Source organism: Triturus cristatus, chromosome 6 (genome assembly GCF_964204655.1).
Source record: "Triturus cristatus chromosome 6, aTriCri1.1, whole genome shotgun sequence".
Classification (NCBI taxonomy): Eukaryota; Metazoa; Chordata; class Amphibia; order Caudata; family Salamandridae; genus Triturus; species Triturus cristatus.
In genome coordinates this window covers 666,916,470-666,943,999 of record NC_140589.1, presented here as the reverse complement: position 1 = coordinate 666,943,999, position 27,530 = coordinate 666,916,470, and the positions used below count along the sequence as shown (strand labels likewise).

Genomic DNA, 27,530 nt, shown 5'->3' with positions numbered 1-27,530 from the left:
AAGTTGGGGGGGCTGTATGGGCTCAAGCAGGGGTGCAGGGAGGGGGGAGTTGTGGTTCCGGGACTGTGGGGGAGGGGGGTTGTTGGGGATTGTTTTTTTGTTTTGCAAGGCAATGTGAAGTTTTCTGCCGACGTATCCGGGTTGTGCTCTCCGGGATGTGGGTATCATGTGCGGGAGTGGGATGGGGGGGTAGGGGATTGAGAATCCTTTCGTGGAATGTGAATGGACTGGGGGACAGGATCAAGCGCGGGGTGGTGTTGCAGTTCTTGAAGCGGATTTCGCCCGACATTGTTTTCCTGCAGGAGACACATTTGATTGGGAACTCCTTCCAGGCCCTAAATAGGAGGGGCTATCGCCTTGCCGCTCACTCTGGTTTCACTTCTGGCTCTAGGGGAGTGGGCATTCTGGTTAGGGCTTCTCTCCCATTGGAAGTGGACGAGGTGCTTCACGATGATTGGGGGCGATATGTGGCACTGGGGGGGAGATGGGAGGGCAGGACTATTTCGCTCGTGGCTGTGTATGTGCCTCCGGGCTTACAAACGGCTACATTTGCTGATTTGGAGCGTTTGGTCCTGGGACTCCCTGGGGGGGTTCTGGTGTTGGGTGGTGACTTTAATGCCGTTGTCTCCGGGTTGGAGGACCGTCACCCCCCCAGGGATCTCCCCAGGGCTCAGGCCTGGTTGGGGGTTTTTTGGACACTTTGGGACTTGTAGACTGCTGGAGATTGATGCACCCGGGACAGGCGCAATATACCTTTCACTCGGGGGCCCATGGGAGTCTCTCGAGACTTGATTACATGATTATGCCGGCGATCCAAGCTGGGATGATTGGGGAGGTGCGTCATTTAGCCCGAGGTATTTCTGACCATTCCCCTATATGGTTGCAACTGAGGGTTGTCCCTGGGGCAGAGGGGAGAGTGGCACCCATTAGCCCCTGGTATCTTCGTAACCCTAAGATCCGCGCGGAGCTGGTCAAGTCCACTGATCACTACTTCACTGATAATGTGGGGTCGGTGTCGTCGGCTGTCTCCCTATGGGAAGCTTATAAAGTGGTGATCAGGGGGCAGGCCTTGTCCCTTATTTCCCATGCTAAGAGGTGCGAGAGAGCAGAGGTGGTTCACCTGGAAGCTGAAATAGCTGAAATCGAGGAGGACTTGGAGCGTGGAGTTACTGATGAGAAATTGCATGTTCTCAGCCTCAAACAATCAGATTATAGAGCGCTAGTCACGGAAGCTGCTAAAGAGATGAGTAGAGAGCAGCAAGGGCGACTGTATGATGTGGGGGATAAGGCCGGAAAACTGATTGCTTGGTTGGATAAGAAGGAGAGAGCGAGCAGAGTGGTGCCCGTTGTGGAAAGGAGAGATGGAGTGAGTGTGACTGACCCGGTTGAGATCGTTGACTGCTTCGCGGCTCATTTCCGTGGGGTATACTCTCCGATTTCTGTGCGTTCGGAGGAGGATTCTCATCTGTTGCTTAGAGACATTGCATTACCAACCCTATCGGAGGCTGATGCAGTATTGATGGAGGCGAAGTTGTCGTCAGATGAGATCGCTCTGGCCATCCGCTCGATCGCATCGGGTAAAGCTGTGGGTCCTAATGGTCTTCCCATTGAATTATATAAGTTGCGTCCCGATAAGATAGCGCCGTATCTTCGGGACATGTTTTCTGCGGCACGTGCGGCGGGCTTCCTCCCCCCTGACCAACGCCTCGCTACCATAGTTGTGATACACAAAGAGGGAAAGCCGCGAGATCGCTGCGCCTCCTACAGGCCCATTTCGCTGTTGAACGTAGAACCCAAAATTCTGGCTAAGGTGTTGGCTAACCGACTGGTTCGGGTCGTGGGCGACTTGATTCATCAGGATCAGTCCGGTTTTATACCCCATCGGAATACCGCTCTAAATTTGAGGCGGTTGCACGGCGTGCTTGCTAGAGCGGAATTCATACGTGAGCCGGCCATCTTGGCATCTTTAGACGCTACTATGGCGTTCAACACTTTGGAGTGACCCTATATTTGGGCCGTGTTGGCGAAATTTGGGTTCGGCCCTGAGTTTATTGGTTGGGTAAAATTACTATATGCTGACCCACTGGCTCAGGTAGTGGTGAATGGCAGGGTGTCGGCTCCCTTCGTACTGGGGAGAGGTACGCGGCAGGGATGTCCGTTATCACCCCTTCTCTTTGCACTTTCTTTAGAGCCTCTCGCCGCCTGGTTGCGTTGGGAGCTGTCGTTGCGTGGCATTAGATGGACGCCGGAGTTTGAAGACCGTGTCTCCCTTTACGCGGATGACATCCTTCTGTATCTTACCTCTCCCCGACAGTCGCTAATTGTATTGGTGGACGTACTGAATTCCTTTGGTCGCAACTCCGGCCTGGTCATCAACTGGGCCAAGTCGTGCGTCTACGTCCTCACAGGGGATGCCCCCCTCCTGCCACGGGATTGCCCTATTCAGATTGCTACCCTGGGGTTCAAATATTTGGGAATCTTTATCTCACTGGATTCCGCGGTCCGATATGAGCGTAACCTTCTCCCTCCCCTCCAGCGATTGAAGGCCGACGTCGCGAGGTGGCGACGACTTCCGCTCTCGCCGCTCGGACGGGCGGCTTTGTTCAAAATGATGTCGCTACCTCGCTTTTTGTACGCTTTGCAAAATACTCTAGATGTCGTGCCAGCCCGTTATTTCCGGGAGGTGGAGGGTCTTCAGCATCAACTGTTTTGGGACGGGCGGCCGCAGATTGCTCTCGCCAAGTTGACGCTCCCTTGGTACGATAGGGGGGTCGCCCTCCCCGATATTAAACGATACTATTGGGCGTCTCAGTTGGCGGTGGTGAACCACGGGATATACGGTCCTGCCCTGAACCCGGCCTTCGAGATGGATAAATTTCTGCTCCCGGGTGGGGACTATAATAGGGCGCTGTACTCGGTAACCCCGGACACGCGGTTGACGGGACCCACGCAGGTGGCGGTACGTGTGTGGCACGCGGCGAATGCTGCGATGGGGTGGAGGGATCGCTTGACTCGGGCGACGCCGTTGTATGCCTCTGGGCGGTTGGGCTGTCTGTGGAGATCGAAAGGCTTTGAGAAATGGGATATGATTGGGATATGTAAGGTGGGTGATCTTTGGGCGAAGGGATCTTTCTAAACGTTTGAACTGCTTAAAATGGAATATAAATTAAACGATAGAGAGTACTTCCGGTATGCTCAAGTCTACCATGCGCTGTATTCGGTTTTTCCGGACGCTGCTGCTATCCCCGAGTATTCCCCACTGGAGGATAGAGTGTTGGATGGCTACGTGCCCGACAGCACTATTTCTCTGATTTATAAGAAACTCATTAATGATCGCGCAGACTTGCTTCTCCGTCTGCGGGAGGCATGGACGGGCGATGGCTTGGAACTGGACGATGAGGACTGGGTATCGGCGGTGGCCTCCCCGAAAGAGGTGGCGATCCCGGCCCGCTAGCGGTTTGTACAGCTGAAGATCCTTCATAGAGTGTATGTCACGGGGCCCGGTTTGCTGCGTATGGGTTACTCGATGGATGGACTGTGTAAGCGTGGATGTGGCCTGCCGGGCACCTTTCTTCATATTTTGTGGGAGTGTTCGGAGGTTGTGCGATTTTGGAACGGTATCCACACCGTAATGGAGGGGGTCACGCACGTTGCCCTGTTGCCAGAGGCTAGGAGGTGTTTGTCGAATGACTGGGAACCGAATGATTGTAATGCGGCACAGACACAGTGGGTGACCTTGGGGTGCATGGTGGCTAAGCGTAACATTACACAGTTATGGGGCTCCCCGAGGCCGCCCACGATCGAGGTATGGAAGGAGAATATGGATTGGTGTATGTTTAGGGAAAAGACGGTGTATGTGGCGAGAGGCCAGCCAGGGAAATGGACTAGGGTATGGGGTCCTTGGAATTTATATTGTGGAAGTATCTGCACCCCGCCTCTGCCATTAGAGGTCGATATCGCTTTGACCCCCTAGCCGCGCATTCTGCGGGAGGGTGTGAGGGGTCTTCCATGCTTTGTTTTCCCGTCGCCCCCCTCTGCCGCTTCCGGACAGGAACTGCTTTGGACACTGTATGTTGTCCCCTATCCTGGGAAGAGCACGCTGCTATTTCGGACTCTCATTGCCTTGAGTGTGTTTTATATTTAATAGAAAATGAAACTGTTGTTTTCGATTGCTCCGGGCCTATGGCCACGGCCTGTTATATGTGTTCACGAACTGCCGGGCGCTTTGCCTCTGGTTCATTGGAATGTGTGGCGTTGCACTGCGGGCCCTCGGGCTCTATGGCGGCCGGCGCTGGTGGTTGTAGGCCCTTGTCTGTATTTTATTATGTGCTAACTGTTTCCAATAAAAAATTTAACAAAACAAAAAAAAAAAAAGGGTTTGCACGCAATGAAAAGCTGAAGAATTCACACAACTTATCAACACCAATTCCAAATTATCGGCGCAATGCAGCAACAATTATTTGTAATATTCAGCAAAATGTTTTAGGTGTAATACATGTTTTATATATTACATTACGATTAGCTAGACTTTACAATCCATACATACAGCAGCTAAATAGTATACAATAAATAAAAACGTGGACAAATCACAATATTATATCAAATACATATTTTCAATGACTTTTTGTGTAATTCTCTATGATATTGTTCCTAGGCTAAAATAATACAAGGAAGAGCCTTTAATGAGAAATTAAAAGCCACTGATGCTTGGGTAGTTCTGGTGGACTTTACGCTAAACCCAGCCGTAAGGTATGCATATTTGTGACATATGTTGCACCAGAAACTAATTGGGAAGGAAAACACACATGTCCAAGAAATACGCAGCATATGAGCTGTTTCCATCAGAAGCACACAGGATGCACATTACTATGACAACTACAATTGAGCACTTACCAGACGTTATTTCAATCGAGACTTAAGCTCTAATTTATTTTAATTCTATACTCGCTAGACTTAGTTGCTTCCAATTCTCAGTTGGTGCATTTTCTGTAGGGGAAATGACATTTTCCTGCCACCTTTGTTATACCTCTTAAATTAAAAGAAGTTGTAATTGAAAAATTAAACAGCTGTGGTCTTGTTAACAGTACATAAAGTTTCGACTCTGTAATGGGTGCACAGTTCCAAAAGTTCAGTAAATTAGAAAGGCAGGATTCGGTTGTCAGGGTTCATACTGTGATGATCGTGCTGCATTTATCATCAAAGGTGGTTTGTGGCTGTCTCCAGATCGTTAATCGTTTAATCACTCATTTTGAAGTGTAGTTGTCAGTCTGTCAGTCGAAGCATTTGTGCCTAAATTTGCCCTTATGTATTCAATCCACTGTACTAAACTAAGTATTCTGTCTGTGTGATTTGCCTGGATCGCTCTATTCTATGCAGTGTCAGAGGTTATTTCAAAATATTTCAAGACGTTTCATTCAATTGTTTTTTAGTAACTTTTTTTCCTCAGTATGGACAGAGGAGTGTTGTCATTTTTTATTCATTTGTTGTAGACACAGGAAGTGGATTTCAGGCCCATGGGAAAAGTCCTGGGGTCATCACACCCAATTGCACTTGTTGATGGTCTTTAAACTACTCAAATAGCATGTGCTTTTGCAGGACTGAAACATATGCTATCACATACTTTACAAGTATTCTAACCAGTGCTTTAAGTAGAATGAAAAAACTGTGGGGGGGGTCTCTACAAGGGACGTGGTCGATGTAATTAAGGGCGTGGTTTAAATAAATAAGCTGAAAATCTGCGCTTAGCATGTCGTACCGCTCATATGATATAATGCTGCTTCTGAAAGTTGCACTGGATGCCCCTTTGACATATAGTAATTGGCACTAAGCTTGAATGGTGTTATGCATATTATTAAACGTGGTACTTTATATTGGTTTTATGTGGGATTAATTGTGGGTAATGTTTGTATCTTTCGTTGGCAGATAGTCTTAGCATTGTACAAAAAACAGACTTCTAGTTGGAATTACTCTTGTTTACAAAACCTGCAAGCGGTGCGAAACACGCAGTTTGAACTTCTAGTCCTTGCTCACCAGAAGCAAGGCTGGCAGTAACAGGTGCAGTTACTGCCAGCCTTGCTTCTGGTGAGCAAGAACTGAGTTTTTCACTATCAGGACTTGTAAAACGAACAAGTTACTTACCTTCGGTAACGATGTATCTGTAAGAAACATTAGTTAGTTAGATTCCTCACCTTAGAATATCCCCAGGCGTCAGACTGGACCCGGAAGATTTTTTTCGTCAGCAATACCCCTTGCGCGTCGCTAGGCGTCGTCTGCGGCTCCGCGTCCGTCGTCGGCGTCGTGCACCGGGATGACGTCGGAGTACCTAGACGCCGCCCTCGCGCGCTGACGTCAGTTCTTGTACATAGCTTTCCGCGCCAGGAACGCAGAGCCATGCAAAGACTGACACTGGTGCCAAAAATAAAATCTAGGGGCCTGAAAAGGATAACCTTAACCCTAGATGTCAGTTCGCAGAACGGGGAGGATGGGTGAGTCGGTGAGGAATCTAACTAACTGATGTTTCTTACAGATACATCGTTACCGAAGGTAAGTAACTTGTTCATCTGAAAGAAACACGTTAGTTAGATTCCTCACCTTAGAATAGATACCCAAGCAATACCATCCCCGGTGGTGGGTCTGCGAACCAAGATCACACCAGAAAGTCCTGGAGGACAGAACGGCCCAAGAAGCCATCCCTCCGGACTTGGCTGTCAAGGCAATAATGCCTGGCAAACGTGTAGCGAAGCCCACGTTGCCGCCTGACAGATGTCCTGCAAAGGGACACCCCGTCCCAAAGCAGTAGTAGCCGCTGTGGCCCGAATAGAATGGGCGCGCAGCCCAACAGGAGAGTCCTTTTTTGCCAAGGAATAACAAATTTTGATGCACAAAACGACCCACCGAGAGATGGTCCGTTTGTGCACAGCTTTCCCCTTCTTAGCACCCACGTATCCAACGAAAAGTTGGTCGTCCACCCGGAACTGCTTTGTGCGGTCCAGATAAAAGGAGAGCTCACGTTTTGGGTCCAGACGGTGGAGCCTCTCTTCCTCTTTGGAAGGATGCGGAGGCGGAAAGAAGGTGGGCAAGGTGACAGACTGCCCAAGATGAAAGGGGGTCACCACTTTCGGAAGAAAGGAGGGACGACGCCGAAGGACAACCTTGTCTGGATGACCAGAGAGAAAAGGAGGCTTTGAGGATAAAGCCTGGAGCTCACTCACCCGTCTAGCCGAGGTGATGGCTACCAGAAAAGCAGTCTTAAGCGTCAGCAGACGAAGAGGACAATTATGAAGAGGCTCAAAGGGAGCGCACATTAGAAATGTGAGAACAAGATTCAAGTCCCACTGAGGCATTACAAAAGGGACAGGAGGGAACGTGTGAGTAATGCCCTTTAGAAAGCGTGTAACTACAGGGGACTTGAAAAGAGAAGGCTGATCAGGAAGCCGCAAGAAGGCAGAGATGGCAGCAAGATAATCTTTCAAGGTGCCCAGGGCAGAGCCCTGCTGGGCCAAAGAAAGAAGAAAGAGGAGAACCTCAGAAAGAGGGGCGGAAAGGGGATCCACAGCCTTTGCTGTGCACCATGCCACAAATTTGTTCCACCGGCAGGCGTATACCGTCTTTGTGGAGGGACGCCTGGCTGCCAGAATGATATCACAGACTTAAGGAGGCAAGTCAAATGGCATCAACTGCCGCCGCTCAATCTCCACGCATGGAGGTGGAGGCTGGACAGGTTCGGGTGGAGGACCGTCCCATGCTGCTGCGACAGGAGATCCTCCAGAAGGGGCAGACGTATCGGAGGATCGGTCAACATACTGAGTAGCTCGGGATACCAGTACCTTCGTGCCCACCAAGATGACTTGGGCCCAGTCGCGCCTGATCTTCTTAAGCACTCTGGGCAGAAGTGGTATAGGCGGAAAGGCTTACAACAGACCACAACTCCACTCGTGACGAAAAGCGTCGCCGAGCGAGTGCCGCCTTGGAAATTCCAACGCGCAGAACCGCTGACATTGCGCGTTCTCTTCGGTGGCGAATAGATCTAACCAAGGCTCTCCCCACTGCTGAAAGAGACCTTGCGCCACTTCGGAGTTCAGACGCCATTCGTGATCCATCATGCACCGGCGGCTGAGTTCGTCTGCTCTGGCGTTCAGAGAGCCCGCCAGATGTTGAACCACTAGGGTGACGCCCTGGTGTTCCAGCCATGTCCAGAGGCGCAGAGCCTCCTGACAAAGGGTCCACGACCCCACCCCGCCCTGTTTGTTGCAATACCACATGGCGGTAGTGTTGTCCGTGAACACCTGCACGACACTTCCCCTGACGGAGGGAAGGAAGGCTTTCAGTGCAAGTCGGATCGCTCTCAACTCCAACAGGTTGATGTGGAGACAAGACTCCGCCGGAGACCAGGGACCTCTGATCTCCGCCTCTCCCATATGGCCACCCCATCCCAGGAGGGACGCATCCGTCACGACGACATGCTCCGGTTGGGGAAGGGAGAGGCTCTTGCCCGTGACCCAATCGCGGTCCGTGAGCCACCACTGCAACTGCTGCGCAGTGCCCTCCGAGATCAAGACATGGTCGGACAGGTTGCCGTGATTCTGGGCCCACTGAAACTTCAGGTCCCACTGCAGAGCCCGCATGCGCCGCCTGGCGTGATGCACTAGTAGGATGCAGGAGGCCATCAGCCCCAGAAGCCGCAACACTAGCCTGACCGAAACCCAGGATAGAGGCCGAAAGATGGGAATCAGGGCCTGTATATACCGGACACGCTGTTCTGGAGGATAAGCCCGGAACTGCGCCGAATCGAGAACCGCTCCGATGAAGAGGAGCTTCTGAGAGGGACTCAGGTGTGACTTCGGCACGTTGATGGAAAACCCCAGCAAATGCAGGAGATACGCAGTAGTCTGGAGGTGGGAGACGACTTCCTGGGGCGAGCCCGCCTTCAACAATCAGTCATCGAGATAGGGGAAGACTGGAACCCTTGATCTGCGCAGATGAGCTGCGACCACCGCCATCACTTTCGTGAACACCCGAGGGGCACTGGTGAGGCCGAAGGGGAGCACGGTGAACTGAAAGTGCTCCTGGCCTACCGTGAACCGCAGGTAACGCCGGTGGGCCGGCAGGACGGGGATGTGGAAATAAGCGTCCTGCAAGTCCAACGCTACCATCCAGTCTCCAGGGTCTACGGCAGCTAGAACCTGAGCCAAAGTTAACATCTTGAACCTCTCCTTCCGGAGGAAGGCATTGACGTTCCGGAGGTCCAAGATAGGGCGTAGGCCCCCTTTGCCCTTCTTGGGAACCAGAAAGTAGTGGGAATAACAACCACGACCTACTTCTGGGCTCGGAACGCGCTCGACGGCCCCCTTGGCCAAGAGGGCTGAAACTTCCTCGTAGAGAAGATTCCAATGATCCCCCGAGATACGGTGGTGCTGCGGTGGCATGGCTGGAGGGGTCGTCTCGAAGGGGAGGGAGTAGCCCCTTCGGACGATTTGCAGCACCCACCTGTCCGATGTGAAGGACCGCCAGTGGAGCAGGTGATGGTGAACTCTGCCGCCCACTGGCGTGGAATGGCCCTGAAAGCTGGACTAGGAAGGCTTTGAGGCGGATGCTGCCGGGGTGGATGTGGACTGACAGCGTCGCCCTCCAGAACCGCCTCGGCGGAAACCACGTCCGCGTGCAGGTTGGGTCTGCGGCCGGAGGCTCTGCAGACGTGAGGAGGCGCCCCTTCCTTGGCCACGAAAGGGGCGAAAAGCGGAAGTTTGCGACCGCGGGGCCGAGAGGCCCAAGGACTTGGCCGTAGCCCGGGAGTCCTTAAAGCGATTCAGCGCACTGTCCGCTTTCTCACCAAAAAGGCGAGTGCCATCAAAGGGCATGTCCATGAGAGTGCTCTGGACATCCCCCGAAAAGGACGTGGACCGCAGCCAGGCGTGACGTCTAATCGCCACCGTGGTAGAAATCGCCCTACCCAGCGAGTCCGTAGTGTCAAGCCCACATCGGATTGCATACGTGCTGCGTCCCTCCCATCGGCCAGAGCCTGGGTAAGTCGTGTCTGGGCCTCCACTGGGCACAGGGGCAGCACGTCCTCCACCGTATCCCACAGAGAGTGGGAATAACGGTCCAAAAGACAGGCGGTGTTCAAGGACCGCAGACCCAAACTAAGGGAGGAGAACAGCTTTTTGCCAAACTGTTCCAGTCTCTTGGAATCCCGGTCCGGCGGGGCGGTCGGGAAAGAGGATTGGGAGGTGGAGGCCTGGATAACCAGGCTCTCAGGGGTAGGGTGTTGGGACAGAAAACTGGGGTCGCCCGGAGCAGGGCGGTGGCGCCTGGCGACGTTCCTGTCCACAGGAGGAACTGTGGAGGGCTTGGACCAGGTGCCCTGCAGAACGTCAATGAGGGCCTCATTGAATTGCAGCAGAGGCTCAGTGGAGCTTGCTGCAGACTGAAGCACCTCAGTGAGGACGTTAGTCCTCACAGCCACGGCAGGCAGCTCGAGCCCAAGGGCTGCGGCCGCCTTGCGCAGCACCACAGAGAAAGCAGCACCCTCCTCCGAAGCCACAGTCGGAGGAGAGATGAATCCAGTGTCTGGTGAGGTATCCAGACCACTGGCCTCCCCCAGTTCATCTGCCCAGTCCTGTGACAGCTGAGCCTGAACGGCCATAGGATCCTCGGACCCCTCCCATTCGCCCCCGTCATCCAATTCCTGGTAAACAGGAGGAAGGAGCGGAGCCGGACGATAGACATAATGTGTCTCTAGCGGCACCGTACGCGGCGTCCATCGACGCCGCAACGGCGCCGGATCCGGAGCGGGGCTGAACTGGGGCTCGACGCCGAGCGGAGCCGGCGTCGGAGGTGGAACCGGTGTCGACGCCGGCGGAGGAGGCGTGACGAGGTCGACCGGCATCAACGGGGACTCGGGGGAGAGTCCCTCGGGAACCTGCGGCGTCGGGGCCGGAGCCGGCGACGGCACCGGGGCCGGAGCCGGCGACGGCACCGGGGCCGGAGCCGCCGGCATGCAAGGTTGCCCAGTCGGGTCCGCGGGGCCCGAAGGCACGCCAGCAGGCGTCGACGGCGGAGCCAGGCTCCTCATGGCCGAGAGGAAGGCACTGACATCCGCCGGCGTCGCGTCAATCACAGGGACTGGTGGGTATGGGGACTTGCGCGGCGCCTGCGGCGCCGCTGGAGCCGCGGGTGTGGAACCACCCTGACCCTCGGCCGAGTCGCGCGACCGGCGAGGGGAGTCCGAAGAGCGGTGTCGCCTCTTGGACTTCTTGGAGTGCTTCGACTTACCCGAAGACTTGGAGCCAGACGAGCGATGATGACGTCGGCTGCGGCTCCGCGACCAATCCTTGGACCTCCTCCTGGACCGGGATCGAGAGGGGCGCGGAGCCGAGTGGCGAATCTCGAGGAGCTTACTGGACCGCTCCCGTCTAGCCTTCGAGGTCAGGACCTTGCAGTCCGAACACGACTCCGCGTCGTGGTCGAGGCCCAAACAGTAAAGCCACCGGCGGTGATGATCCGTAACCGACATCAAGCGGTTACAGTCAGCACAGGCTTTGAAACCAGGCATCCTACCGGCACCGGAGTCGAGACAAGATCAAAAAGGATCAAAAAAACGTAGTCAAAAAAGACTAAAAGGGGTAGCTCTCCCGGATATGCGCTTACTGGCGCGGAAAAAAGAAGAACTGACGTCAGCGCGCGAGGGCGGCGTCTAAGTACTCCGACGACGTCATCCCGGTGCACGACGCCGACGACGGACGCGGAGCCGCAGACGACGCCTAGCGACGCGCAAGGGGTATTGCTGACGAAAAAATCTTCCGGATCCAGTCGGACGCCTGGGGATATTCTAAGGTGAGGAATCTAACTAACGTGTTTCTTTCAGATGTAAACGTTCATGTCCCACTTTCTAGATACAATGCACCATGCCCTGTGCGCTTTTTAGGTCCTACCTTAGGGCCGACCTATAGGTATTAAAAAGGAAGGTTTAGGCCTGGAAAAAGGTTTAGTTTAGTTTGTGAGGTCAAAGTGGCTTTAGAGGGAAGCACAATGTGTGTTGCAGGCACACTTGTAGCACTTAATTTATAGGGTCTAGGTACATACAGTACCATATAGTAAGAATCATACCCCCATGTAGAGTCAGCATCTGTGAGCCACCAGAACAGAAGGACAGGCAAGTGGGACCGGCGCCTCCGCATAGGACTAGCAGGGAGTAGACATTTAGGTCACCACCAAGCGCCACCTTGAGTTCGCCTTGTTTGACGTTTCTTCCTTTTTGACATTGACGACTTTGCCTTTGGCACGAATACACTCTCCATACACCATTTCGGTCTCCTCTTGTGTTTCCCTTCTCGTCACAAACTTGCTGATATCCTTGAGCGAGGTCTGCTTCTGTTGCAACTGCATCACCGCATAGTGTGTCCACTTTTGTTTCTCTTACAGGTTACAGACATTATGAAAAACCTCTTACCCTCTGCGACCCCCCCTCCAACCCTCTCCCAACTGCACATTTTCAGTCAGCATGGTTGGCTTACATGCTGCAATTTTTTAATGAAGGGGACAGTTCTTAGCTTTGTCTTAGGAGTCCCTCAGTGTCTTGCTGTTTCTTCACTGATTACATTCCTCAAAGTTCTGGATATGAATTCCTCTATTTTCTTAGAGGCAAAGTAGGCAATTTCGGACCCAAACAGTATGTGAATCAAGAAAAGATTAATTCTGCAAAAACTGATTAACAGTGGTGTCAGAAAGTGCCTCTTTTGCATGGTTAGCCCGCCACTTTTTGTCTGGTTTTGATGTGCTTTCAATTGTATTGCACAGAGTCCCTGCTAACCAGGTTAGCTGTGCTAGTGCTTCTTCCCTAAAGAAACAAATCCTCAATTGGTATTTCTAACACCTGTAAGTTCCTAGTAAATGGTACCTTGAGTACCTAGGGCCTGGGAGCTGAAGAGGGTACCCTAAGACCCCCCCCCCTCACTGGAACCATGCCACTGCCCTTGCAGATTGCATGCCCCTGTGAGGGAGAAAATGACAAAGCCTGAAGGCATAGGTAAGTCACCCCCTCTGGCAGAGTGCACTATACCACAGGTGAGGGCATATCTGCAGGAGCAGATATGCCCCTGCAATATTGGGGTCCATTTCTTGATATTCTAAGTGTTGGAGAATCCATAGAGAGTACATGGGCTAGAAACTTGAGAACTCTTATTCACAGCACCATGTTAGTTTCACTGAACACAGGAGTGTTTGGTACCAAACTACTCCTTACAATAAATCCACACTAATACCAGTATGGGATTTATTGTACCATGTACTCAGAGGTGCCCCTTGAAAACCTACCAACCCTGGTGTGGTCTCTGACAGCCTGTAGGCATCCAGCCACCACAAGACACGTCTCTGGACCCCTGAGTACAGAGTGCCTGCTGTCTGGTACCAGAACACTGCACATCCTAGGCAGAGGTGTCACCCCTCCTCCCCCAGGATGGGCAAGTGCTCAAAGAAGGGAGCTTCAAAGGGCTGCCACCTTTGTAATGCGACCCCCAGCCTCTGGTGCTAGCAGCAGATGGCTGCCCTCAGGTTTACACCCCCAATTTGGACTGGAAAACCAACGTGAAAACCTAAAAAGAATAGGAGGTGTGCCCGCCTATGCCAATTCCACCCCGAAGTGAAGCACAAGTGTCAGTACCCACCATCTTGAAGATAGGGAGACCCCTCCAATCAGGGATAGGTCTACGCCCCCCCCCCACATAATAGAGGCTGTATTCACCCCATGTAAGGTGCCCTATGGCCATACCTGCTTCTCCCCTAAAACGTCACTAAATTGAGCTTTTAGGTGGCTGTCCCAGACCTGGAAACTAGATCTGCAGTGACCTACGAAGACGACTCTGCAGAGAAGACTGAACACCACGACTGCCTTAGCCCCAGCCCTACCGGCCTGTCTCCAGCTTTGGCAAAACTGCGACCTTTCTTGCAGCCAGCGACCTCTGAAACCTCTGCGAGAACTGCTGCGTTCAATAAAGACTCCAATCACCCGTGGACAGGGGACCTGTCCAGAAGAAACCAACAGCAGAGACTCCGGATCCTGGCGGATCCGCGACTTGTGCCCACGCTGCAACAGAAGTCCACTGCCTGAATCGGAGTGGCCCAACTGCCCAGTGAAGCCTCCCCAGCGACCAGGACTCCGAATCCAGCATCAGCCAACCTCTCATGGCCCCCACGACTGCGCCTGTAGAGTGAATCTGAAGCCCCTCCGTCACCACGACCAGTAAGGTAAGTACATATCTGACATCTAAATGCACCCTTGCACACACAGCCTCCCCCCCTAGACCCCAACTTACCTGTGCTGTTGTTCTGCCTGGACCCTCCGGTTCGAGGATTGCATTGGGCTCCTAACGCTGTTTGCACCGGGCCGCCCCGTGCCCCTGGTTGAATTGCTTGGTGCTGCTTTGTGTCCCCTCTGTGCTGGTCCTAACACCCAAAGACTGGCCCCTGCAACTGTTCCACTTATCTGTAGACAGAGTGGCCCCCAAGGACCCTACCCCCCCACCTCCATTGAAACCCACTGGGACGAACTCCAATATCGATGTCTGCACCCAGCCCCCCCCGTGCCGCTGGTGGTGCACTGTTGGTACTTAGCTGACCCATGCCCACTGCTGACCTTTGGTCCCGAAGACTGGAACTGAAAGTTGCACACTTACCTGATTAACCGCAAAACTGTTTTCACCATAAGAGAACATTGAACTGTGCTGAAAATATTCCGTCATTGCAAAGAATTTTTTATTGAAAAATGTAGTTACCTTATTGCAAAGATCTTGGTCTTAGAATAAAGTACAAAAAAAGTATATTATTTTAAAATCAGTCTGGATCTCTTTCTTGAGTCGTGTGTCCATTGTTGATCAGTGTTGTGCAATAAAGTCGGACACTCTCTTGTGTTAGGACTAAGGCCGCTCGCCCACACTACCACTAATAGAGCACTTTGGGATTTACATTGAGCCCTGTACACTTGTGGGAAAAACTTGGACTATCTGCACAGTATTACAACCTAGTGGCAATATCACATACAGGGCCAGCTTTCTACAGGTGGGCAAAACGGCTGTCGAACTGATTAAGAAAATGGGATCATGCAATGGGTGAAACACTTTACAAATAATTCACAACTGTACCTGTTTCTTATTCCTGGGGGAAGATTTCGTTTCCCAACATCAGTTGCTGGATTCATGCAAGCAAACAAACGGAAATTGCTGTGACGTATCAGTGGCTCTAAAAAATTAACAGTTGAGAAAGTTTATTGGTAATCTGCTATTTATATAGTGCATTTATCCAAAAGGTTTTCTGCAGAACATGTTTATAGAATTATTATACTTTCACCCAAACAAACTTTTAATTATTTTACTACCTCTGAAAGATGACAGGCTGAGTCGACCTTCCCGGGATTCTAACCTGTGACCTGCAGATCACAAAGATCTCAACAGCAAGCAAACAACTAGTTCAGCACTTTTAAGGCACAACTTAAACTAACTAACCAACCCACATACACACTAACCCACAAACACACACACACACACTAACCAACACACACACTAACCAACACACACACACTAAAAAGCAGATGGCAAATTTGCCCACCACATTGGAGTGTAAATGTGTGATAAACCTCAGTTATTATGGTCATCAAAAGTAATATGCTTATTACTTTACCTGTGTCTCCTCGATCTAGTAGTACCAATGATCCAGAGGATCCCTCCAGCAACCCACTTAGGCATTCCAAAGTTTCAGCTGTGGCTAGATTAATCTCATCCAGAAGGATCCAGTCCCCTTTCTTTACTGCCTTGGCTAGAGTGCCCTACAAATAAGAAAAAGCAATTCAACCAACACAGCCAAGTAGCATTTTTTTATTTTTTATTACAGAGTTTTATATAGCGCAAACTTGACCCGAAGGTATCTGGTATTAGAGCGCTTTACCCAACACCAGTTGCATTACATGAGGACACATTCATTTTTGGGGGGCAAGGGGAGATTAAGTGAATTGCCCAGAATCACAGAATGTTCAGCGTCCTTGCCGAGACTCGAACACAGCTCCCCAGGTTCGAGGTCGACCGCCCGGGACGTTAGGCCAACTCCTCTCCCCTATAAATACCCATTAAAAATCTCCACTTTTGGCGAGGTAGTTTTGTGCCCTTTGGCCAATTTGACATCACTTAGATAATTATACAGGTAATATGGACCACCAATTTTTGAAAAACAATAGTGAACACAAATATGTAATGTAAAATACAAACCGCTGTCTAGCTAGTGTTTTTTTCATCTGATTTCTACTTGATTTGCTTTTTCTTAAAAGGACTGACTTGATCAAAGTAATTTGGACAATTAAAAAGAAACATTTAATTATACATTCCCCATGGAATGAGCCAGATGTCATTTTTGTTTTAAATGTATTTAATTTAAAAAAAAAAAATTAAATGGAAACCAGGGAACAATAGTTACAAATATGCTCTGCTCTAGAATTCGACCGGTCTGATAATTTTTACAGAGTCCCCCATTTTCCTTAAATACACCAAGGTAAATAATACTACAGTCTGGGTTTGAACATATTAAATGTAAGAAATAACGACTAAGGAAGAACCAAGGTAGGATGTGTATTCTTAGAAGTACCCTGATTTCCTTACTACCCAAGGATAGGAATTGGTACTAGATATCTGTGGCCTAAGTACAGATCAGAGAACAAGTATAATTAGAGAAAGAGTATAGTACACCAACAGAACGAACCTCATTCAGAAACAATCATTTCTGCAGATAATGTTGTTCCTGAAGTGGGATTTCTTATTTGCTTGTTAGGAATAAAAAATAACTATTTCAGGTGAATACCATGTCTTCCGGCAGGCTTCGCACCTTAAGAATCATTATACTTAAGGGAATGGCCAAGCAAGAAAGCCAATAACCGGCTGTAAGCCGGAGCTCCTGGAACTCCCCAGCATCCTACACAAACATGGAACTGGACCGGAAGGTAGAGCAAGGTGGGAGGGGGGACAGTGAAAAGCATATCGAAACAGATTGTTGTATTGTTTGTTTGTCTACACCAAATGCCAATAAGAATGTATATTAAAAAAAAAAAGAATAAAAGAAATTTGAACCGGACAGGATCAAAAATTACTGCACTGACCATTCCAGTCCCAGAACACACGGGATGTGTGCCTGAAACCAACTTTGTGTGTTGTGGACAGAGGAGAAACGAGCAGAGGCAGAGACTGATGCATGGCTCGGTCTAGCATAAAACAGCAGACCAGATCCAGTAAAATGTACGGCATCCTAGAGGACATCTCTGTCCAGACTAAGAAGACCCCCCCTAGTTGGTGTTGCCGTGCAACAGGTGAGGAACCACCAGACTCTACAAGGCACAGGCAGGATCCCCGTGAGAGCGGAGGGAGAAGCAGCACGGCGTAGTGATGAGTGGGCTTGTGGTAATGCAGCAGCGTCTGATCTCCCGTTTAAGACTCAATGGGGGTGGGTGATAAGGATTGATGTTGAGCTCCTGAATGCAGACGTCCTGGCTGGAGATAGGGACGATGTTTTTTGCTGTTGATAAATATTACGGAAGAAAACAGCTGAGGCTGGTCACCACATGGAATGGAGTTGAGTCGGATAGGGCACAATGGCAGGAAGAGGAGTTCATTCTCCTGTCCACTCAGTTAGGACAAGTTGTTCAGAGTGTTGGTTCAGTAGACATTTATGTGAGCCGTTGTGGCTATGGGGGTAGACTGTACTAGACCTGTGGAATATCTAGCCCTCGTGGTAGCGGGGAGACCATCACAGGTTAAGAAATTATTTAGAGACTACTCTGGTGTTTAAGGCATCTATAGTCCTGCCTTGGTGTTTTTAAAATGAATTCCCCATCCGGTATAGAATGCCAGTGTTCCGAGCAAATGCTAACAATTACCTTACCATACAACATTCTCATCAAACCAATCAAACTGCAATGAATTAGTATCATCTGTGGTACTGTGTAATAAGATGGATCATGGAATGCCTCGCCTTAGAGTTATCTCCATTACATTTGAGCCTTGGAATTATCTCTAAATCATCAGCATCTATAGTTTCTAGGTATTTTTTACATTAGAGATACAAGTGATAATAGGCCAGATAAAGACCAGTTTCTTGTTATCATTTCATCGCCAATTTATGATCTGCCGTATTTCGGAAAGACTTTGATTAGCTGGTTCTCCATAAGGGAGTCGGAGATGAGCTATCAATAGGTCATGATCACTTTTGATTTTTCTCTAAACTACAAAGTCGTCAATCAACTGCCAAGATTCCAGGTTTACTAACATGTAATCAATGAGGTTCTCCTGGTTTCCAGTGTGAAAAGTACATTGAGCAGGGGATTTAGAGGGTATCTGGCCATTAAGTGGGCGTAGTTTGTTATTTAATATAAGATGAGACAATTTGGCTCTTCTCTTCGCCCAAGGGTTGGAAGAGTGTGTGCTTTGATGCTTCCTGCCCCTTCTATAAACACATCTAGATTCACCAGCAATGCATTAAGTTTTGTATTAAAGTTCTCACACATAGAGCTTGATGCTAAACAAACTGGGCTCTTGTTGCAGCTATGGGTTACAGCAAAGAGTATCAATGCATGTATCTAGCTCCTGAAGTTGTGCATAACCCTTTGGTAAAAGCCCAGGGATCAGACATTGGCTATGTCCAAGTTTCACATTTTATGAGAGATCCGCAGCAACTGAATATTATTGCTAACTTGGAAGTAGGCCTGGCTTACAAAGCCTAGGCCTACGGATACCCAGATCATTTAACCTCATCTTCTTCTACGATAGCGGTCCTTCATGCCTGCAATACTGAAAGAGGAAAATCAGACTGGGTTGATTTTGTCCACTGCTCATATCTCCTGGAAACAGCAGATAGCTGTAGTTTTCACCCATGCAATCCGGTCCTTGAACTAGAGTTTGGATTTCGGACCTACAATGTTGCAACTTAGGACTTTTCTCTGGACATGGAACAAAAGGACGGGGACTGACTACTTATGGAAGGTAGTTTGGGGGTATTGATGTATCTGGTAAGAGTGATACTAGGACCTAGGCCATACATTATAGGTGTTTTCGGCCTCAAGCCGCTAGAACAGAAATCTGTTGGTGTGCTCATCTATGCTGGGATATGTAGAAGAACGTATGAGATTAAAAGATTAAGAGATACAGTACAGGTGTACATACCTTCAGAAATGAGTGTACCCGAATTAGCTAAAGCAACACCCTTTGACAAAATTAATTTTACCGTTGACTTATCTCGTTCTACTAGCTTATGCTCTTCCTCTTCCAAGCCCACGGCTTTTCATAACACTGGGTTTTTACTAAATGCGCGCTCGCTAATTAAACACAATCTTGCTTTCCACGATTTTGTGGACGAAAGGCAGCCAGATTGGGTCTTTATCACGGAGACCTGGGCCACTGACTCCTCGGGACATGACCTTCTGCTAGCCATTCCTGAGGGCTACTCTTTACATCGGCATGACAGACCTAAACGTAGAGGAGGAGGTATTGCTATTCTTTTTAAATCTTCCCTGTTATGCACGATTAATTCACTTTCCTCGCCCCAAGATTGTTTTGAAGCTCTATACTTCTGTATTACTTGTGCCCCTTCAGTTTCTTTTACGGGTATACTGATCTATAGGCCGCCTGGCTATAGAGCTAACTTTGCCTTGGACTTGTTGAGAATCCTTGAACCGTATTTTGGAAAGCCCTCCTTCACCATTTTAGGTGACCTCAATTTCCATCTTGATGAGGTTCACTCTAAGGATACCATATCATTGGTTGAATCACTTGCAGCCTGTGATCTTATCCAGCTTGTTACCAACGCTACTCACATAGCTGGCCATATCCTTGACGGGGTGTTCTCCAATGATACAAGACTCTCCAGCGGCATACCTTTACCGCTGGTGTGGACAGACCATTTTGCTGTCCCTCTGCAGTTAGCCTTTTCTCTTTCTCATGGGATTAAGAAAGGGACTACCCCTTTTGTCTCCAGAAGAAATTTTAGAAATCTTACGAATGAGGCTTTTGCCCCTTTTGTTCCCACACCAGAGGCTCTCTCCCTAAAAAATGCGGCTGAGGCAGCACATGATCTGCAGGATTCTATCACTAATGCAGTAGAAAAATTCGCACCTGCGATATGTAGCCCGGCGGAAACCATCAGCGCCATGGTTCTCGGACCATCTCAGAGTACTACGACAGGGTTGTAGAAGCAGTGAGAGAAGATGGAGGAAATCTTGGGATCCCATGGATAGGGAGGCCCACAAGTCTGCTCTACGGGAGTATAAGCAGAAAGTGATAATGGAGAAGCAGGAATACTTCTCCAACCTCACCAGCTCACTCACCTCCTCTAGGGAGCTTTTTAAAATTGCTGACTCGCTGTGCTCCCTCCAACTTCCAGACCCCGTAGTCAGCTCTCAGCGTCTTTGTGACGATATTGCAGACTTTTTCTATACTAAAATCTTAGATATTCATACTTCCTTGGAAGCACAACGTCTCTCCTTGACGGAAAATCTTCCTTCAGTCCTTCCCAGCCTCCCTTCAGTCCCTCCCAGCCTCCTTTCTGTTTTTCCCTCTATGTCTCTGGAGGGTTTGAATGTCCTTTTGGATAAGATAAAATCCTCCTCTCCTCTTGATCCATTGCCTCTCAAAAAGTTAAAAGAGTGTAGGAACAGCCTTCTCCCTCCCTTACTTGAGGTGATGAATAAGGCAATTGCTCAAGGCACTTTTCCATCAATATGGAAGAAGGCCATTGTGAAGCCGCTCCTTAAGAAGCCTTCACTTGATCCCGGCCTCCTGAAAAATTTTAGACCTATTTCTCTGCTCCCTGCACCTGCTAAAATTTTAGAAGCTCACCTGAATCGCCATTTATCCTCTTTTCTTGAAGCCTCGGAGTATCTTGACATTACCCAGCATGGATTTCGAAAACACCACAGCACAGAATCTGCCCTCACCTCTGTAGTCGATAACATCCGACGCAAGGTTGATGCTGGACAAACTACTGTTCTTGTGCTATTGGACCTCACAGCCGCATTTGACACTCTGTCTCCTGCCATTTTAACATCTCGGCTTAGGGAGGCAGGTGTCACTGGTTCGGCCCTGAGTCTCCTTAATTCCTTTCTCCTTGATAGGGAACAGAGAGTGATGCTCGGCAACCACCTCTCCCCTGCAAAGTCTTTGCAATGTGGGGTGCCACAGGGGTCGGCACTAAGTCCCACCCTGTTCAACATCTACGTGGCCCCCCTTGCTAGGCTAGTAAGATCGCAGGGGATGGAGGTGGTATCATACGCTGTGAGAAAGTGGCTCTGTATATACTGTTCCCTAATAGGTACAGGGTGTACAGAGTCCACAGTCCCCCAGAGGCTGATAGAGGTCAAAGTTAGGTATGACCTTACTCTCAAAAGTGGTAGCTTGGTCGAGCAGTAAGGCAGTACCAGAGGACAGTGTAAAGCATTTATTGTACACACTCAGTCAGCAAATGGTTTCACACACTCAATAACTGAACTCTAGGCCAATGATTTGTATATATAAAATATATGCTTGTTTTATTTTTTAGAACCACAAAGGGGGTAAAAATATACTTTCTCAGAATGAGAGGTTGAATATAAATACTTTTGTTTCAAGCAATAAATTTGTGTAAACAGTCACAGTTGGTTGCAATAAACAATCCTATTTCCTAAACATAACAATGCATTGAGCTCAATGGTAAATTCAGGTTATTTGTAATAAATTACTTTTCAGATTACTTTTGGAATTCCAGGTCTGGATCTTAGAACCAGCCTGGGGTCAGTATTCAGAATCAAGTGATTAAAGTCGACTTAATAACTGTAATGATTTTTAAATAATATTTAGCTATTTCAAAAGTTAGCACTTAGAAAATATTTCACAGAAAACATTCAATGGATCTCTATGGCAAGAAATTCAAATTGCAGGTAGAGTACTTAATCGTTACTTTAGTAATCCAGGACTGGGTGCCTAGACCCAGGACTGGGGTCCTTATCAAAAGCAGGTAAGTAATTTCGTTTGCAGAGATGGTACGATTTTAAAAGAATATTTCAAATTTGCAAAAGTAGACACTTAGAATAAATTTCACAGAAAAGCAGACAATGGTTTCCTATGGGAGAAAAATGAGTTAGAAGTAAGTATAGTTGTGAACACTTTTCAGAGTCAGGGCTGGGCACCAAGATCCAGCACTGGGAGCTCACCTAGGAGCAGGTGAGTAAATTCGTTTTTGTCACTTGGCTGATTTTTGGTGAATTTTTGCAGTTTTGAAAAGTTCACACTTAGAAGATTTTTGAAGAAAAAGCCAGTCAATGTTACCCTATGAGGAAAATGAAGTTAGCGGTTTAAGGGTAAGTACTCGACTGGTAGTGTTGAAATTCCGGGCATGGACTCAGGGGTCCCCCAGTGTCAGGTAAGTACAGTTGGTTCACCCTCAGCGGTTTCAGGACGGCCGGGTGCAGAGAGAGTTGGGCCCAATGTTATCCTATGAGGGATAGGGGGGCCTTGGTTGGTGGCTGCTGTCTGGCAAGCCACGCGGCTGTGGGAGCTGGGCTCCTGGTCACTTACTCAGGGCAAGTGGGGAAGTAGGTTAGAGTAGAGAGGGCACTGCCAGGGCCACTCGGGCGGCTGGGTGCAGGGTGCTTTTGAGCCTTAGGGCGCTCAATGGAAGTCAATGGGAATGTTCCGGTTTGGAAAGAGGCTGCAGGCTCGGGGACGAGGATGTTTCAGGTGCCACCACCACTTCGAGAGGTAAGTTGGGTAGTTGTAGGTTAGGTGGGTACCCCGGGATTGGGCACAGGGGGTCGCAGGGCGCCGGGTGCAGGGGTGCCTTTTGACGTCGGGAATCTTACCCTCTGGTTGATCGCGGCTGGGGTGGCACTTGGTTCTGAGGCTGCAGGCTTCTTCCGGGATGTCGAGGGGGGTCCTTGGGTGCCGGACTCTGGGTCACAGTCGCCGTGGGGTCGTCCTCTGGGTCTTTGTCCACTCCGGCACTGGCCAGGCTTGGCTGGTGCAGAGTGTGTTGGGTCCGCGGTCCCGGGCTGGTGCCAGGGATAGCAAGTAGGTTTCTTGAGTAGAGCCTCTACTCGTGGGAGTCCCAGGGGCTTAGAGCTAAAGGGTAGCCAGGTCCTCCGGGGTTGGTGAGGTTGCTGGCCACGTGGGATGCCGCGCTGGTGCAGGTTCGAGAGTCGACAGGCCGGTAGGGCTGGGGCCAAAGCAGTTGGTGTCTTCTTCTCTTTTTAGCAGCTGCAGGGCAGGTCTTTGTTCTTCTTGCTCTTCTTGTCGTTTTTCTATCTGGAATCTCCGGAAGGAAGGTTCAGGGGGCCCCTAAATACTAGATTTAGGGGCGTTACAGGTAGGTGAAGGCCAGGGACCAATGGGTCCTTGTCCTGGGGTGGGTACACCCCCTATCCTGCCTCTCTCCTGTGGGAGGGGGGCAGTAGCCTAATCCTGATAGGGTAGGGCCTCCCATCTTCAAGATGGCGAGAGCCCGGAGATGTGCTTCACCTCGCCTCCCCCACCTGAGGGGTGGGGTGGGCAGGCTGGCACATCCCCTGTCCTTGTATGGGGTTTCCGGCCAAGCTTCCCGCCAGAGTGGGGGGTTGCAGTGGCCTGGGGAAACTCCAACTGGCGGCATGCCTTTGAAGCTTCCCTTTGCTCATCCTGGGGGAGGAGATTTCTCACCTCACCCAGGATGTGCATTGTTGCAGGCCCGGGAGAGCAGGGGCTCTCCCACCCAGGGGTCCAGCAACGTGTCTGCTGTGTGGCAGCCTGGGCAGCCTCAGAGCAGACGTGGATTGCAAGTTAGCTGTAAGGGGGCATCTTCTAAGATGCCCTCTGGGGTGCTTAGTACATTAAATCCTACACTGGCATCAGTGTGGGTTCAATGTGCTGAGAAGTTTGATACCAAACTTCCCAGGCTTCAGTGTTGCCAATATGGTGCTGTGGAGCTCGTGTTTGACAAGCTCTCAGCACCATGTATTCTTAAGTGACAGCACTGCACTTACAGTGCCCAGGAATGGACCCGGGTAATGTAGGGGCACAGGGCTCCTGCTCCTGTGCCCACACCATAGGCGTAATGCACCCAGCTAGAGGGGTGGCTGACATATGCCTTGGCAGTGTAGGTGATGGGCATGGTACACAGTGATGTGTGCCATGTCGACTCTTTGTTTTGTCCTGCATCCAGACACTCAGCCTGCAAGGGCAGTGTGTGTGTGTAAGGGTACAGGGCCTCTGAGGGTGGCACAATGAGTGCTGCAGCCCTTAGAGGCCTTCCCTGGTCACAAGGCCCTGGGTACCTAGGGTACCATTTACTAGGGGCTGACATGTGGCTAGGGTTTGCCAATTTGGAGTTTGTGTGGTTTAAGGAAGGAACATAGGCCCTGGGCACCTGATTGGCAGGAACCCAGGGTACACTCAATCGAAGTACATTCAGCAATTTAGCAAAAAGTGGGGGCATACCATGCAAGAAAGATGGCACTTTCTCACATACGCCGATGACACCCAGATCATGGTCTCACTAACTCAATCCTCTGTCATAACATCTGCCTTTAGCTTCAGGTCCTGCATGCAACATGTTGCAGACTGGATGGTTACCAACTCCCTGAAGCTAAATGGCGACAAGACTGAGGTCTTGATCTTTGGGAAGGACCAAGAGATCTGGTCGAGTGAGTGGTGGCCCTCCTCTCTTGGTATCTGCCCGACTCCATCTCAATCTGCCAGAAATCTGGGTGTAATGTTCGATACTTCACTCTCGATGTCCTTACAGGTGAATCGGACTGTTTCGACCTGCTGGGGCGTGATCAGGACGCTCAATAGAATTCGCAGCTATCTGTCACTTCAAGCTCGCAAGCAGATTGCAGTCGCCCTTGTTGGTTCCAGGTTGGACTATTGCAACTCTCTTTACATGGAATCCAACAAGGGCGTTATACATCGACTGCAAATCGTGCAGAACGCTGCCGCACGTTTTGTCCTGGATCTCTCCAGGGCTTCTTCTGCTACTGCTGCGAGGAGAGACCTTCATTGGCTGCCTATTCAGCACAGAATTTATTTTAAAATTCTGTGTTTGACATATAGAGCACTTGAGGATGAATCTAAAGGCGCTATCAGCTCTCTGCTTACTCGTTACCACCCCTCAAGGCGTTTGCGCTCTTCGGGGTTATTTCAACTTGTTGTCCCTCGCTTTAAGCTCACCAGATGGGGAGCCAGGGCCTTTTCAGTTGTTGCTCCACAACTTTGGAACAACTTGCCGATAGAGTTGAAGACCTTGCCTTCTTTAGCGCGGTTTAAAAAGGCCCTAAAAACTTGGTGCTTTTCCAGAGCTTACACAGGTTGAGCTGCAGGAGCTTTGTTATGAGCTGGATTTGGAATTAGGCGCCTTGACGCCCATTGGGCTATGTTTGCGCATGACAAGATCCCTTTTATTATTATTATTATTATCTGACCACCACTTTTTTGTGTCTTTTCTTTTATCATTGGTAGAAGGCAGAAAAAAGCCAATCTGCAATAACTCACAGTAGGTCACTTTTACCAGCCCAGATTGTGAATTTAATGCAGATGTAAAAATGTCTCCATCAGGGCCCCAAAAAATCAGGCCATATCGCGGGACGTTGGTAAGAGCTTCTTTAGACTCGGAGAGGGGCATACAGAGTTTTGTGTCACTGTAAGCCATTAAGGCCTTGGGAGGTGGAGCAGCCATGACAACAATAGCAGTCGTCAAGGGATCATTGCTAATTATATGCTCCATTTGAACAGGTGCTATATTATCCTGGTCATAAGGGTGAGGTTGTGGAAGAGATGTTAGGAGGAATAAGTGTAGCTGGAGGTGCGGAGCACAATGACCTCAATAGCGATCTAGAGCCAGTAGGATATCTTTGTAAGTGGGTGTGCTCCAGACATGTACTGGGTTACTGGTGGGGACCTTGAGGTGACATTGGCCAGGGAAGTTGCACGCCTACTTTTTGGGGGCACTTGTATGAGCTCGCAACTGTGAGAAAGTGGCTCTGTATATACTGTTCCCAAATAGGTACAGTGTGTACAAAGTCCACAGAGGTTTGGCAGAGGTTAAAGTTAGATAACCTTACTCTCTAAAGTGGTAGCTTGGTCGCGCAGTAAGGAGTATCAGAGGACTGTGTAAAGCATTTGTTATACACACTCAGTCAGCAAATGGTCTCACACACTCAAGAACTGAACTCTAGACCAATGGTTTGTATAAAACATATAGGGTTGTTTTATTTTAGAAACAATAGGTATCAAAATATACTTTCTCAGAATGAGAGGCTTTATTTAAATACTTTTGCAATACACATTTGACTTTTGTAGGTAATAGTTACAGGTTGTTGCAATAGACAACACAATTTCAAACAATAATACATTGAGCTCAATGTGAATTTTAAGTTATTTGCAATAGATTACTTTCAGGATTACTTTTCTAATTCCAGGACAGGATCCTAGATTCATTCCTGGGACAGGTCTTGGAAACAAGTGAGTAAATTCGTTTTAGTTGCTGTTGTGATTTTTCGGCAATATTTTGCCATTTTAAAAGTTGAAACTTAGAAGAAATTTCATAGAAAAACAGTCAATGATTCCCTATGGGAGAAAATTCAAGCTACAGGTAAAGTATGTTCTCGTTACTTTTGTAATCCAGGGCTGGGCTCCTAGGCTCAGTACTGGGACCTCTATCTAAAACAGGTAAGTAATTACGTTTTCACAGTTGGTACGATTTTTAAAGAATATTTGTTGTTTGCAAAAATCGACAAGAAATTTCACAGAAAAACAGTCAATGATCTCCTATGGAAGAAAATTGGGTTAGTGGTAAGTACGGTTGTGGGTACTTTTCAGGGTCAGTGCTGGGCACCAAGATCCAGCACCGGGATCTCTCCAAATAGCAGGTGAGTATTTCCGTTTTTGTTACTCGGGTGATGTTAGGTGAATATTTTAAAGTTTTAGAAACTCCACACTTACAAGAAATTTCAGAAGAAACCAGTCAATGTTACCCTATGGAAGAAAGGAATATGCTTCTTACCAGTATGCATCTGTTCTTGGCATGTAGAGCTGCAGATCTATACACTGTGCATAGCTCGCCATCTGGTGTTGGGCCCGGATGTTTGCAGTTTGTTTTTCCTCTTGGAAAGTCTTTGGAAGTCACGAGTTCGGTGACTCCTCCTTTGGTTCGTATTGCGCATGGGCTTCGGCTCCATCCTCAGATTGTTTTCGCCAGCAGGGAAAGATGGAGCGTAGTAGTAACAGTAAAGAAACCCATGTGTATTGTATCTAAATAAGATAAGACTGGAACGGATTCAGGTAGCCGGGGGGGCGTGTATAGATCTGCAGCTCTACATGCCAAGAACAGATGCATACTGGTAAGTAGCATATTCCGTTCGAGGCGTATGAGCTGCAGATTATACACTGTGCATAGATTATATAGCAGTACCCAACCCTAGCGGCGACCACCCGCATCCGTTGCAGTTGTTTGAAAGAGTGTTTTTAGTACAGCTTGGCCCACACTAGCTTGTTGCCTGGTTTGCA

The 27,530-nt window shown here is 49.3% G+C and overlaps 1 protein-coding gene across 1 annotated transcript in view; it reads right to left on the bottom strand.

The window, feature by feature from the left end:
• MDN1 (midasin AAA ATPase 1) overlaps positions 1 to 27,530 on the bottom strand; it is a 2,002,810-nt gene that overhangs the window by 1,698,707 nt on the left and 276,573 nt on the right. Inside the window, exons 18-19 of the mRNA XM_085611158.1 lie at positions 15,670 to 15,814; positions 15,135 to 15,231 (exon numbers count right to left, since the gene is read on the bottom strand). Of these exons, the coding sequence (XP_085467284.1) occupies positions 15,135 to 15,231; positions 15,670 to 15,814 (242 nt within the window). The remainder of the gene's footprint in view (positions 1 to 15,134; positions 15,232 to 15,669; positions 15,815 to 27,530) is intronic.